We start from the raw sequence: 14,836 nt of genomic DNA on the forward strand, positions 1-14,836 counted from the left end.
AAGGAAATGCACTAAAGCTGTAAACACCCAATATGAGCACGGTTTTAGAACATTAGCAAGGATTTGAATAAAACAGGGAATTCTTATTAATACCATGGGTGGTATAGGGTGCACTCACCGCCAGAATGCCTTCTTGTGCCAGGACACAGCACTGCAGGGAGGTTTACACTTTAGCATCCCCTTGTCAATCCTCCTGGTTCCACAGTGGTCTGCTGCTACAGGGGCCTAGCCCTCTGGTCAGGTCACCTCTTAGTCCAGACCTCATGCAGGATAACAGAAGAGCCCAAAACAGGAAAACCCAAAGACTAGTGGCCTCTAGACCAGGCCCACAGCCCCTCTCTGGGACACATTGTTCTTGGTCTCTTTTAGTTCTGAGCCCTGTAATTCCCTTCCAGCTGGGGAAGAGGTAGGAGAACCCAGGGCCACCCACTCCTTTGATTTCCAGTCCAGGCACCTTATGCTAGGCAGCCAAGAACTGTTCCCTCAGTCCCTCATTCCTTCCCTAGGCTGCTTCTACCATTCCTAGAACACTCAAGGAGCTGACTGAGGAGATATCTGAGCCATTAGCGATTATCTTTGAAAAGTCATGGAAGATGGGAGAGATCCCAGAAAAATGGAAAAGGGTAAATATAATGCCAATCTACAAAAAGGGAAATAAGGACAACCTGGGGAATTACAGACCAGTCAGCTTAACTTCTGTACCTGGAAAGATAATGGAGCAAATAATTAGGCAATCAATTTTCAAACATCTAGAAGATAATAAGGTGATAAGTAACAGTCAGCATGGATTTGTCAAGAACAAATCACGTCAAACCAACCTGATAGCTTTCTTTGACAGGGTAACAAGCCTTGTGGATGGGGGGAAGTGGTAGACGTGGTATAACTTGACTTTAGTAAAGCTTCTGTTACTCTCTTACATGACCTTCTCATAAAAAAACTAGGGAAATGAAACCTAGATGGAGCTACTATAAGGTGGGTGAAAAACTTGTTGGAAAACCATTCCCAAAGTGCAGTTATCGGTGGTTTACAGTCATGCCGGAAGGGCATAACGAGTGGGGTCCTGCAGGGATTGGTTCTGGGTCCGGTTCTGTTCAATATCTTCATCAGTGATTTAGATAATGACATAGAGAGTACACTTAGAAAGTTTGCGGATGATACCAAGCTGGGAGGGGTTGCAAATGCTTTGGAGGACAGGATTAAAATTCAAAATGATCTGGACAAACTGGATAAATGATCTGCGGTAAATAGGATGAAATTCAATAAGGACAAATGCAAAGTGCTCCACTTAGGAAGGAACAATCAGTTGCACACATACACAATGGGAAATGACTGGCTAGGAAGGAGCACTGCGGAAAAGGGAAGGTGGGGTGGGGTGGTTGGTTTACAGGGAAGTAGAGTGAACCGGGTCGGGGGGGGCTGTTGGAGGGTTCATCAAGGAGAAACAAACAGAAGTTTCACACAGTAGCCTGGCCAGTCACAAAACTCGTTTTCAAAGCTTCTCTGATGCGCACCGCGCCCTTCTGTGCTCCTCTAACCGCCCTGGTGTCTGGCTGCGCGTAATCAGCGGCCAGGCGAGTTGCCTCAACCTCCCACCCCGCCATAAAGGTCTCCCCCTTACTCTCACAGATATTGTGGAGCGCACAGCAAGCAGCAATAACAATGGGGATATTCTTTTCGCTGAGGTCTGAGCGAGTCAGTAAGCTGCGCCAGCGCGCTTTTAAACGTCCAAATGCACATTCCACCACCATTCGGCACTTGCTCAGCCTGTAGTTGAACAGGTCCTGACTCCTGTCCAGGCTGCCTGTGTACGGCTTCATGAGCCATGGCATTAAGGGGTAGGCTGGGTCCCCAAGGATCACGATAGGCATTTCAACATCACCAATGGTCACTTTCTGGTCCGGAAAGAAAGTCCCTTCCTCCAGCTTTCGAAACAGAGCAGAGTTCCTGAAGACGCGAGCATCATGTACCTTTCCCGGCCATCCCACGTTGATGTTGGTGAAACGTCCCTTGTGATCCACCAGGGCTTGCAGCAGCATTGAAAAGTACCCCTTGCGGTTTACGTAGTCGGTGGCTTGGTGCTCCGGTGACAAGATAGGGATATGGATTCCGTCTATGGCCCCGCCACAGTTTGGGAATCCCATTTCAGCAAAACCATCCACTATTGACTGCACGTTGCCCAGAGTCACTACCCTTGCTATCACCAGGTCTTTCATTGCCCTGGCAAATTGGATCACAGCAGCCCCCACCGTAGATTTGCCCACTCCAAATTGATTCCCGACTGACCGGTAGCTGTCTGGCGTTGCAAGCTTCCACAGGGCTATCGCCACTCGCTTCTCAACTGTGAGGGCTGCTCTCATCTTGGTATCCTGGCGTTTCAGGGCAGGGGAAAGCAAGTCACAAAGTTCCATGAAAGTGCCCTTACGCATGCGAAAGTTTCGCAGCCACTGGGAATCGTCCCATACCTGCAGCACGATGCGGTCCCACCAGTCTGTGCTTGTTTCCCGGGCCCAGAATCGGCGTTCCACGGCATGAACCTGCCCCAGTGACACCATGATTTCCACATTGCTGGGGACTGTGCCTTGTGAGAGGTCTATGTCCATGTCAATTTCCTCATCACTCTCGTCGCCGCGCTGCAATCGCCTCCTCGCCTGGTCCGGGTTTCGCCTTGGCATGTCCTGGCTCTGCATATACTCCAGGACAATGCGCGTGGTGTTCATAGTGCTCATAATTGCCGCGGTGATCTGAGCGGGCTCCATGATCCCAGTGCTAGCTATGGCGCCTGGTCAGAAAAAAGGCGCGAAAGTAGTATCTGATGGACCAGGAGAAGGAGGGAGGGCGGGAGGGGGAGAGGACCGAGTGACGACATGGCGTACAGGTACAGGAACAGGGAGAAACACAAACAACTGTCACACAGAATGGTCCCCCCAAAGATTAAACTGGAAACCCTGGGCTTAGCAGGCCGTTGATTTCACGGAGGAAGGGGAAGCAAATGAATACAGAACAAATCTATTTTTTACATCTTAAGGTGGCAGCCGACGGTGCAGCATGAGTGATAGCCTCTCCAGTATGATGACGACGGATACCAATCATAATATACCATCATCTGCCAAAAGGCAAGGGGCTGCTGCTGTGTAGCAATGCAGCCCCACGTCTGCCAGCCCCACGTCCGCCAGCACCCAGCATCGCCCTCGGCCTCTTCTCAACCCAGAATTCAAAGAAAAGGCGCGAACCGCTTCTCGGCTCTCTGAGCTGTGGCGCAAACGTATTATCTGACAGACTAGGGGAAGGAGGGAGGGGGGCCGAGTGACGACATGGCGTACAGGCACAGGGAATTAAAATCAAGAACAGTGGCTGTGCATCAGGGAGAGACACAAACAACTGTCACACAGAATGGTCCCCCCCAAAGATTAAACTGAAAACCCTGGGTTTAGCAGGCCGTTGATTTGACGGAGGGAGGGGGAAGCAAATGAATACAGAGCAAATCTATTTTTTACATCTTAAGACGACAGTGCAGCTTGACTGATAGCCCTCGGCATCTTTCTGGGTGCTTGGCAGCAAATACGGGGCGGTGTATGACGATGGTCTTCAGGCCTATTGCACAATCGGCTGCTCAGGAAAGACTCTGCTAACATACGATGACCCGACTTGTAATAGGACGGATAACAGTCGTAATACACCATTTACTGCCAAAAGGCAAGCCCCACGGCTGCCAGCACCCAGATCGCCGATGAAGGCTACCAGTCTACTGCACCGTCTACCGCCAAAAGGCAGTTAGCAGCTGCTGCTGTGTAGCAATGCAGTCCCACGTCTGCCGGCACCCAGAGGACATATGGTGACGGTGAGCTCAGCTGAGCTGAGCGGGCTCCATGTTGTCTGCACAGGTAACCCAGGTAACCCAGGTAAAAAGGCGCGAATCTATTGTCTGCCGTTGCTGTGACAGGGGAGGGAGGGGCCTGACGACATGTACCCAGAACCGCCCGCGACACTGTTTTGCATCATCCGGGCATTGGGATCTCAACCCAGAATTCAAAGGGGCGGCGGAGACTGCGGGAACTGTGGGATAGCTGTGGGATAGCTACCCATAGTGCAATGCTCCGGAAGTCGACGCTAGCCTCGTACTGTGGACGCGGTCCGCCGACTAGAGCACCTAGAGCATTTTATTGTGTGGACACACACAATTGGCTGTATACAACCGATTTCAATAAAACCGGCTTCTATAAATTCGAACTAATTTCGTAGTGTAGACATACCCAGGGTTAGTTGTACTTTAGAAACAAGGCCAATGGCCTTTTTTAGTTGCCCCAATTTTTTATTATGTTTTTGGTTTTTAAAAATATTTTAAACTGCTGCTGCATTATTGGCCCCATTTTAAAGGGATTTGGTTAAGTTTTTTTTTTTTTTTAGAGGAAATAACCCAAGCCCTTTGTTGTGCTAATTTAATGGCAGCCCCCTGTGAGCAATTTGGGTATGTAGAGGTAATTTGGAAACTGGATAAGGGCAATGAAAATTTAACAGTCCCTAGTGTAGTGTTAATTATAGTTTATTGATATTTTAATACATTTTTTTTGGTGTAGTACTGTACCACATTTGTTGGTTGAACATTTTTATGTACTTTTGGGAGGCATTGATATTAATGGCATAAGAAGGGGTGTATTGCAATAAGGTACAAGTTACATTATTAGTTACTGGAATAATTTTTATGCAGGTAAAATTTTTAGTGGCAAAACAAACTTTGGGTATTTGTTTAATTGTTTACTAATTGGGTGACCAAATAACAATAAGGGCCTTTTTTATTAACACAGTGCAAATTTTAGGAACATTTGCTATAGAACCCATTAATTGCAATTACAGATTTTTGGGGTTTACTGGTAGTGATATTATATATTTTTATTTTTACTGATTTATTTAATTGTTTGCTTATATGGGATATTTTGAACCTTAAAAATATATTTTTTAAACAATATTTAAATAAATCACTAAAGTGTGAAGGCCTTAGTTATTGGTTTTATCAAATATATGGCATTGTCTGTATTTGGATGTGTTACAGGGGTAATAGTGTAATGGAGGAGATGGCAGGGACAATGGCAACAAGGTGCCTTTGGTACTTATTTAAAATTCAATTAGGGAGGGCAATACATGCTGAAGGACTTATTTAAAACACAGGGCGCAGCCTGTAGAATAAACCCCAAAATTTAATTAATACCACGTTTTTAAGCATGGGTTTTACAAGGTTTTTTTTGCCAGTGTATAATTTTTTGTTTTTTTTACCAGGGTTAGTTTTTAATGTTTTTTGTAGTTAGGAATTTTTGGACTTTGTGGTTTTACTGAAGCAAGTGTTTTTTTTTCTTTCTTTTTTTTTTTTTGAAACAGTGTGGTTTAGCATTATACAGGGGAGAGGTTACTAGCACATTACCCTGTAATGGTTTGGCTTTTTTTAGAAAAATTTAAAGGCACAGTAGTTTTGTCAGTGGACAAGGGAGAGGTTACTAGCACTTCACCTTGTTTTTTTTTTTTTTTTTGCTGTTTAGAAGACACAGCAGAGCTAGAAGGAGAAATAGGCTTATCAGTCGGAGAGTTTTTTTGAGGTGGAGGGTTTTTTTACAGTGAGAAGCATGGGTTTAGGCAGGTAGTTTTTGGCACTTCACAGCGGTGTTGGTGGTTAACAGGACTTGGAAAGGGCCTTTTCAGTGTGGAGCCAAAGCAGTTTTTTGTTGATGGACCTTACGTAGACTCAGTCTCCTTGTTTCAATGAATGGCAGGGCTGCTAGGGTCTTTGGGTAGCACTTCTTTTATCTGTGAGAAAAGAAACCTAACACATTTCATTAATGCCTGGCAGTGTTTTGCAGATATTTTACAGCTGCTTGGGCACATTCAGGCCTCCCTTTTCTTGGCTGTCAGCCAAGTCTTAGCTGTGGGTAGTATTTTTGGATAGGGCCAGCGTCTTATCTTTGGACAGAGCTTGCTAGCTATTTTTTTTTAGTTAACTTTTTTTTTCTTTTTTTTCTTTTTGGCTTTTTTTAACCTACAAAGGAAACTTTTACTTTTTACTTATACACCTTTTTTTAACAATGAACACATACACATTGCCATCATACAGTACATTAGTTTTATTATTCAATGTATGCCCTGTACACCCTTCCAGTAAAATAACTTTATTACAGAGCTTTGGAGCAACAAACCAGGACAAGCACACCCACCTTTGAGGAGTTTATTTGGTACAACCTTAGGTGTTTAATAGCTTTTCTTCCTCCCCAGCCCCTTTGGCTAGAAATTTGAGGTAGCCAGAAGGATTTCATGGGAAATATGGGGAGTGGGTTAACCTTTTATGTTTTTGCTTTTAAAGACTGTTGGTATGCAAATTTTAATAACATTTTTTTTCAATTAAATAAATCTGGCCAATGAAGTTTTTTTTTTTACTTAAGCAACTGTATTAGACTTCAGTATATCACATTTTTTTATTTATTTAAACACTTTTTGTATTCCAAGTTGAATAAAACAAGTATTTGCTTTTTGATTTAACCCTTCTATTTAATTTTGAACTAGACTGTCTTATGAAAATATTACACCCAACAATTTTGGCCACAAGACAAACACCACAAGACAGGACAAAGAACACAAAAATAATTTTTATTGTACCAGTAAATGCATGGTACACTGAATGCTGTTTAGCTGGCATTTGTTTTTGTTTTTTTTTGATGATTTGAAAGACAAAAAAACAGAGGTCTACCCCTTTTGGGTAGTTAGTTATTGCTTAAAATATTTTTTATATATATACATACTTTTGTTGATTTTAGACAAAACAGAGGAATTACCCCATATTTCCTTGTATTTGTTTCATAGGCAGCCCAGATTTCAGTGGCTTCTACCTTATTAGTTAGAAAATTGCATTAATACAGATGCTTTTTGGCTTGCTTTTAGATTTAAAGCTATTTACAGCTTAAAGATTTTTACTTAAAAAGGGACACAATTAACTTTTTTAGACTTTTGATTGCCTTTTACTTTTAACTTTTGCTTTCAAACACCCAGTGATCTGAAAGAGACAACACAACCTATATTGGTAGGTTTGCATTTCTTTTACCTCTGCTACAATATACACTGCACATGTTCTGGGGAAAATGCACATTTTTTTTTACAATTTAATTTTTACAACACTAGCCACATCAATTTTTACACAATGTGTAACTGTTTTTTTTGTGCTTACAAAATCTTTATGCACCCCTAGTAAAGTGACAGCTTGATCACACAGAGCCAGGGGCACTGTTTTGTTTTTTTTTTTTAGCATTTTAATTATTATTTTGGGGATTTGAAATTTTTATGCTTATAATTACTTACTTTTTTTTTTTACTATGCCCTTAAAGTTTTTAACCTGTTTTTTAATTTTTTTTATTTATTGCCTGCCCGTTTGGGCCTGATTTTGCTTTTTTTGCTGAACCATTTTTTTTTACGGGCACCGGCTTTTTTACTACCAATTTAGATAGGAGGGTGGGCTTTTTAACTAGCCCCCACCCTTTTTTTTTTTTTTTTAAAACATTCTTACTTACAAGGCTACCCGAGTTTTTCCTCGTGAGGCTTGCCACTTGGGCAAAACGCATGGCTTATTGGCGTTTAACTATTTAATTTTTTTTTGTGGCAAACACACTGCTGTTACAGCATATGCAAACACAAATGGTTAAATTTTGACAAGTCCCTGAAGAACCGGTACTTGCTTAGCCAGTGCTTCCTTTTCTGCCTGGAAGTCCTGTCTCAAGGCTTGCAACTTGCCCTGGGCGTAGGTTTGAGTTGCTGCCTGGTTTATGATTTATGCTTTTAATTGCTTAATTTTAGTTATTAAGTACACAACTTTTTTTTTTTTTTAACTTTTTTATTGCCCAGTCCTGCTACGACTGGGGTAGATTCACCTGACACCCTTCCCGGTCAACCAGGGTGGAAAGAGGAATGCTAAATTCCTCTTCGGTTTTTAGATTTACTGCGGCTGAGAGTAGGCACACTTTTATACTTACACACGTACGTTTAGACTGGCCATGTTTGTGTAGAACGTTTAGAGAAGGTGCTGTGCAATTTTTAACTTGCTTTTTTTTGGGGGAGGGCAGTTTTTTTACACCCTGAGGTTTCCTGGGGCGTCTTTTTAGTGATTTTAGTTTAGGCCGGCTGCCTGTGGCTTTTTTAGCATCCCCAAACCACGCCGGCTCCAGGGTGGCAAAGGCAGACTGTTGGATTTTACTGGACAGTTAAGCTTTGCAAATGTAATCTCAGCACTGTAACTTGTATTGCCTTTGGTTTGACTATGTCTATATTTTTTCACAGCCAGCTGGGGCCGAAAGCAGTTTTTTTTGTCCTTAGCCTGGTCTGCATTGATTCTTCCCCTCGAACGCAGATTAACTTTTTTTTTATCTTTGGACCAAGCTGAATTTTAAATTAACCCGTTTTTTTTTTTTAATAAACAAATTGCTTCCATTGTGTGTCAGAGGCTTTTTGGTGATTAAAAGCTCCTTTGAGATGTATGATCTTATCTAGATTGAAGGTACCTTTTAGTAGGCATTGTTTAGATGAATTTTTACGCGTGTAATGATTTTAATTTTTTAAATACCTGCAGGTTTTAGTACCATAATGTACGTACATGAAATAAGCTGGGGTACCCTTAGTGGGTGAGAGGGAATCCTTAGACTGTCCCCCACCCATTTTCCAATCACACACACAGGGAGGAGGATGCCCTGTCCGCACTAGCGGCACATAAACTAAGGATTTTTTCCTACAGGGTATTCACACAGGAGAGACTAACGAGGATGGCCACAACCCTCCTACACCTCCCTTCAGCAAAGAGCGTTGGCTAGTCAGAGAGACGGCGCCGCTTACTCTGTTGCATCCAGTGAGATGATCAGACTGTCAGTGGCTCACACGGAGAGGAAAAGGGGAGGGAAGATGGGTTTACACACTCCTAGACCCAGGTAGCCTCCTCGCCGGACGATGCCAGGCCGAGTTAGCCCACCGTGGGTCGGATCTCCTAAAAGATCCTCTAGTTACCGGGCTTGCGTTAGAGTAGTTTTGGTCACGAGCCAAAAGACTTTACAGAGTACTTTGGGCGTTTTCCGGTAACACTTAATTTGCACTGGTGTGTACACACACACACACACACACACACACACACACCCAAGGCCTTATTTTAGGTACTATTCCCAAGTACCTCGATGCATCACTCGAGGCGGTAAAAACCCCTCCTGAGGTGGTAACAACCCCTCAACACCGGTGCATACCTATGCACCTCGCATATGCATACAGGGGGCAGCAACAATTCCCCTAAGCCGCTCAGCATCTGACCTTGCTGCACAGTCAATAAGTTTGGATGGCATGAGCCCAACAGGGACAGACGGGCCCACGGACAGTCCTCCTCCGACACCCCAATAGAGATTTCAAAAGGTTTTCTACCTCTATTGTGGTGCCATGGGGTTCGAAGGGGAACGATTCGTAGTAGCTGCCGGTGCCTCTGCGGGCATTGCCATCCCGAACGAGCCCGCAAATTGTTGGAGAAAAACAGAGTTTTTACTATTTGTTTGGGTACAGCAAGTTAGATGCTTTATTAACTTTCACAATTGCGCAGAGGGAGAGAGCTAGGCAGGTCTCTCAACAGGTAAACAATTACAGTAAGCATTTATACCTTTTGTTACAGACAATAATAAGCAACAGCTGCATTTTGTTTATACATAGGTTATTTTGATATTTTGTTTTGCTCACTAATGTAGACTTTTAGTCTACATTCCATATTATTTACACAAGGTTGAAGCAACTTTTTACACAGTTTTTTTTTTACTTGCCTTACACATTTTTTGCTTTTACAAATTTTGCGTTATTAGGGTTACAGTTAGCCTAACTTTTGCTAACGAATTGTTATGCATTGCATTTCCTTTTTGTTAGTTTTTTTTTTGCTTTTACAGCTTTATATATAATGTATTATTTACACACAATAGGGGCTGAGTTAATTGTGTCATTATTTCAGCATTGTATCTGCATGCACATTCTTTAGTGACTTTTTCATTTTAATGTAGTTTTGTGCATGGAATAAAATTAATTTATATTGGGATTTTACCAGGTGAATCAGTGTGATTTTCTACAGCTCACTTTACTTTAACTTATCTAATATCCTAGTAACACAATGCTAAAACACAGTGTAGGAATCTTGGTACAGTTCTTTCACTATAGCAGCAGCAATAGCTTAGTGAAGGCACATCAGTTCTTTAGCTGGTGAGATGGGAAGTTCAAGCTCTCCTTGACAAAAAATTTGTTTTGTTTTATATTTTTGTAAAAATTCAGTTGAGGGGAGAGGTGTCTACTTTTGTTTGTATTGGTAGGATAGGATTTTACTTTTTACTCTTTTTAAACTATTTATTTAGGAAGTTTTAACAAGTTTACGAATCCTTGCCATGTAAATATCAGAAACAAAACAATCATTACAACAGTTAGCTTTTGTTTAAAGAGACATTATACAGGAATATAGTCATCAGATCTGTCTGTTTAACAATGTGTTACCATATTACAGAGTGACCCTCATTACAACACATACATCATTTCTAGGGATTTTATTAAATTGAGTGAAATCTCTATGTACACATTTGACAGATCAGGTATATCTAGCAAGTGTTAATATTGAAAAGAATTGGACAGGTGTGCTGGGTTTCTTTACAAGTGAATGTATTTTTTCTGAGTACTAAATAAAAGGTAACCAAATATCTAAGTGTCTATCTGTCCTCTGTCTATTTTACTGGGTACCTAACTGGTGTGTTCATTTTTCCATAACCACAACCTCCCATATTTCTGGAACCCTTCCTCAATGGTTGGGCTATTTTTCTTTTTCCGGTGAGAGCATGGGCAGCAGGTATAATAGGCCAGGGGAGGCTCTGCCTCTCCTGGCACTGCCACAGCCACCGGACCCCACAGTTGCAGGGTTTGGCAGGCGAAGATTTTGCTTTATTATGCCCCATATAGGTTCCAGGGTGGCTGAGGATGTGGAATGTGCTATTCAGCTTCCTGGGTTCATCAGTAATCTCCCTGGACTGCAGAGAGCTGACTGATGAACCCCGGAAGCTGAGTAGCAGACAGCGTCTCCTCAGCCACCCCGGAACCTGCATATTGAAAGCATCTTCCAGAGTATGAGACGCTTTTCCACAGGGCAGCTTGGGGTCTGTGGAGGGGAGGCGTGGCGTGGCTGCAGCTGGCCTGGCGCTCCTCCGGGCAGGTGAGAGGGCTCACCTGGGGCTCATCCAGCCGAGGGGGGGCACTTGGGCCTCCGGCTAGCCAGTGGCTCATCTGGCCAGCGGAGCTCATGGCTTTGGCCCCGAGGGGGAGTGCAGTGGGTCTCGGGGCTCCATCTGCTGAGGGGGAGGGTGCGAATGGAAGGGGAGGAGCTGGGGCTTAGCCTCCCCAAAGGAGGGCTCCACCCACCACTCATGAATGAGAGGCTACCAATAACGGAGCAGCTGTTAGGAGAAGAGATATTATTTCTTCATTTCCCTTTGTGTGACCGTTTCCACTAGGAAGCCCCAAGACGATCACCAAAGGATGATTTGGTAATAAAAATCTAACAGTCTGTGATATTTGGTTGCATCCCAATACTCTCTGATGACTGGAGATGTCGACCACATACTGTATTCATAAAAAACTTTCACCACAATTTCTCCAACATTTATCCCCATTCAGTGTCTCTATATTTTTAACCTGACTAGTGTGATGTACAATTGCAACAGTATCTTTTATTGTGCTACAGACTGAGGTTTCTGGTCCAGCTAGTCCACACTTTTCATGAGTCTGTACAAAGTATCTGGCCTCACTCTTGGTCTTTTCTTATTCCGTATAAATTCTAACATCCTCTGTGTTCCTGCTTGGGTTTTATCTGGGATAATCACAGAAAGATTTTGAAATAAGAAAAAATATCCTTGGCAGAATATTCATTTGGACCGTGGCTATTCCCCTCAGACAAGAAATGGCATACTTCCCCCACAACTCCAGGTCTTTTTTCATTTGCTGAAGTATAGAGCTTGGTTTGACATTTAAAGCATAGAGCTCTGTTGTTTATAAAGGATGGTACAGTAAATATAAAATACTTTAATGCCCTGTACTATAGATTATGTGAAGTAAAATCTTTTCTTTTTAAATTGCCTCAGATGGTGTTTGAATTCTTCATGTTGCTATCTAAGCTACTGGTATACTCAGCACCCCAAACTCATGATAACCCTAATATGGAATTGATAGGTGTTATTGGCCCTTAGACAGAATGGTGACAGATGCCAAATAAAAGCCTCCGACAGACAGACAGACCTTCCAACGGAGCATCGTCATTTTACACCTCTCACTGGTAGCATGTTACTTTAATATGAGACAATTGCATTGAATGAGAAGGATTTCATATCACATTCATCTGTCACTAACTGAGTGTCTGTGTGGAATTTCCCAGGTATCACTTTATGGAACACCGATACCCTTAACAAACAAGTGGGGACAACGATGCAGCACAAGACTGAATTTCAGATCATTGCTTCTGACACTATGGAAGCTAAGGCCTCTGCTCTCAGTCTCTCAGGATCCCTAAAGGCGAGTTTCCTGGGGGGCCTGGTAGAAGTGAATGGATCTGCAGCATTTTTAAATGATACCAAGAAATCCAAAAATCAAGCCCGAGTTACTTTACGATATTCAACAACAACCAAGTTTGAGCAGCTGGCCATAAGCCATTCAGAGCGCCAGAATATCTCTTATCCTGCTGTATATGACCAAAATACAGCAACCCATGTGGTCACGGCTGTGCTGTACGGGGCTCAGGCTTTCTTTGTGTTTGATCGGGAAGTTTCTTCTTCTGAGAATGTAGAAAAGATACAGGGAAAGATGAAACTTATGATAGAAAAATTACCAAAGATTTCGGGAGGAGGAGAGGGATCTGTGAAAAAGGAAAACAAGAAAGAAGAAAAGGCTGAAAACTTCAGTTGCACGTTCTATGGTGATTTTGCTCTTGAGAACAATCCAGTTACTTATCTAGATGCCATGGAAATGTATTCCACCCTCCCAAAGCTGCTGGGTGACAACGGGGAGAAGGCCGTACCAGTGAAAGTCTGGCTGTACCCATTGCAGCTGCTGGATTCCAAAGCTGCTCGGCTGGTGCGTGAGATCAGCATAACACTGATCTTTGATGCTCAAACAGCCTTGGAGCAACTGACAGAACTGGCCATGCGATGCAATGACATGATGAAAAATCCAATTGCCACAACCTTCCCCAAAATCAAACAGAAAATCCAGCAATTCAAAGATCTGTGTCAGCAAGACAGACAGACATTCCAGCAACAACTAGCAAGAATCTTACCTGCTATCCGTGGAGGTGGAGTTGAGGAAGGAGCCCTGGTGGACATTTTAAAAAGCAAAGAACAATCACCGTTCAATACACAGAGACTCAATGAATTTCTGGATACCAAGGAGCGAGAGATGAATTTAGTGGATTCCTACCTTACTAGGCTACAGAATGTGGAAGTCGTATCCTCCGAGACTGAACTAGAAAAAGTAGTACTCAGCCATGAGCATGACTCTGTTGTGTCTTTCACACTCACTTCAATACACAACAAAGAACCATATTTATCAGATTTGAACTTTTGGCTTCAAAGACAGTTTCTGGAGAAAATTCATGATTCAGCCTCAGCCAGTTCTCCCTATGAGAAATCAAACTCCAAACAGTGGTTTGAGGATGAAGAGATAAGAAGAAAAGCACGAAAATTCGCAAAGTCCTTCTTAGACTTTACCAACGTCAATAAATCTCAAGCAAAGACCCGGTTCATTGTGGCCTCTGTTCCAGACGAGGAGCATCCAGGCACTGCCATTTACCTGTATGGAGATGGAGAGCTGGTCAGCACCAACTTTGAGCCTCCATCAAAACCTCTTCCAGCCCAGATTGATGGAATCAGACATGACCGTGTGCAGCTCACGTTTAACCCAGCAGCCTATGGCAGGGCTGCGATATCCGGCTATCGGGCAGAGTACAGAATTGTAGAGCAGGAGAACTGGACGGCTGTGAATGTAAATAACACACATGGGACATTCACAGTAACAGGGCTACGTGCAAACACCGAGTACCAGTTCCGATACGCTGCAGTGAGCAAACCAGGGCTTAGCGAGAGCAGCGATGTGAGTGATCCTGTGAAGACCCTTCCTACCAGCCCTCCTGGGAAGCCTGTAAAAGATACTGTAGAATCATCTGTCGTAACTCTCACCTGGGAGAGTCCAAGTGTCATTGGAGATGGAGTCAGTATAAGGGAGTATAAGGTGGAATATAAAGAGAAGACAGGAGATAGGAGTCAGGAGGGGAAAGGCAAATGGCTGGAACGAAGGACAGGAGATAGAAGTGGATCTTGTAACATTGATGGACTGAGGCCTGAGATGCTCTACAGATTCCGAGTGGCGGCTGTGTGTGTGGATGGAGCTGTGAGTGACCCAAGTGAGGAGACTTCTATTTCAACAGTGAAGGTAGGAGAAACATAAATAAATCTAAATAGTCTCCCCCTAAACTTGCCTTCCCATTAGACAAATGAGCTTTAGCGAGTAATCTCCATTAGACACAGATGGGATCTATCTCAATGAATTTGACCTCCAGGGCACTTTGAGAAAACAGAGTCCACAGATAATGACTATTGTAGTAAAACTCATCTATGGGAGTAGTCTGAAATATCGTGGGTGCATAATGTAGGATATGACTTTATTCAAACTGGGTCTGGAGATAACAAATAAAACCAAGATAGAGTCGGGCACCTGCAGTGACTGGATGACACAGGGAACACGTAAGTGACTATGGTTATTTCACCTCTGGGTCATC

The 14,836-nt window shown here is 43.1% G+C and overlaps 1 protein-coding gene across 1 annotated transcript in view; it reads left to right on the forward strand.

Annotated features, from left to right (window-relative positions):
- Nucleotides 1-14,505, forward strand: part of LOC128831356 (stonustoxin subunit alpha-like) — a 32,017-nt gene extending 17,512 nt beyond the window's left edge. The window contains exon 2 of the mRNA XM_054017667.1: nucleotides 12,443-14,505. Coding sequence (XP_053873642.1) covers nucleotides 12,443-14,505 — 2,063 coding nt within the window. The remainder of the gene's footprint in view (nucleotides 1-12,442) is intronic.
- The last annotated feature ends 331 nt before the right edge of the window (nucleotides 14,506-14,836 follow it).

This window comes from Malaclemys terrapin, chromosome 2, assembly GCF_027887155.1.
Source record: "Malaclemys terrapin pileata isolate rMalTer1 chromosome 2, rMalTer1.hap1, whole genome shotgun sequence".
NCBI lineage: Eukaryota > Metazoa > Chordata > Testudines > Emydidae > Malaclemys > Malaclemys terrapin.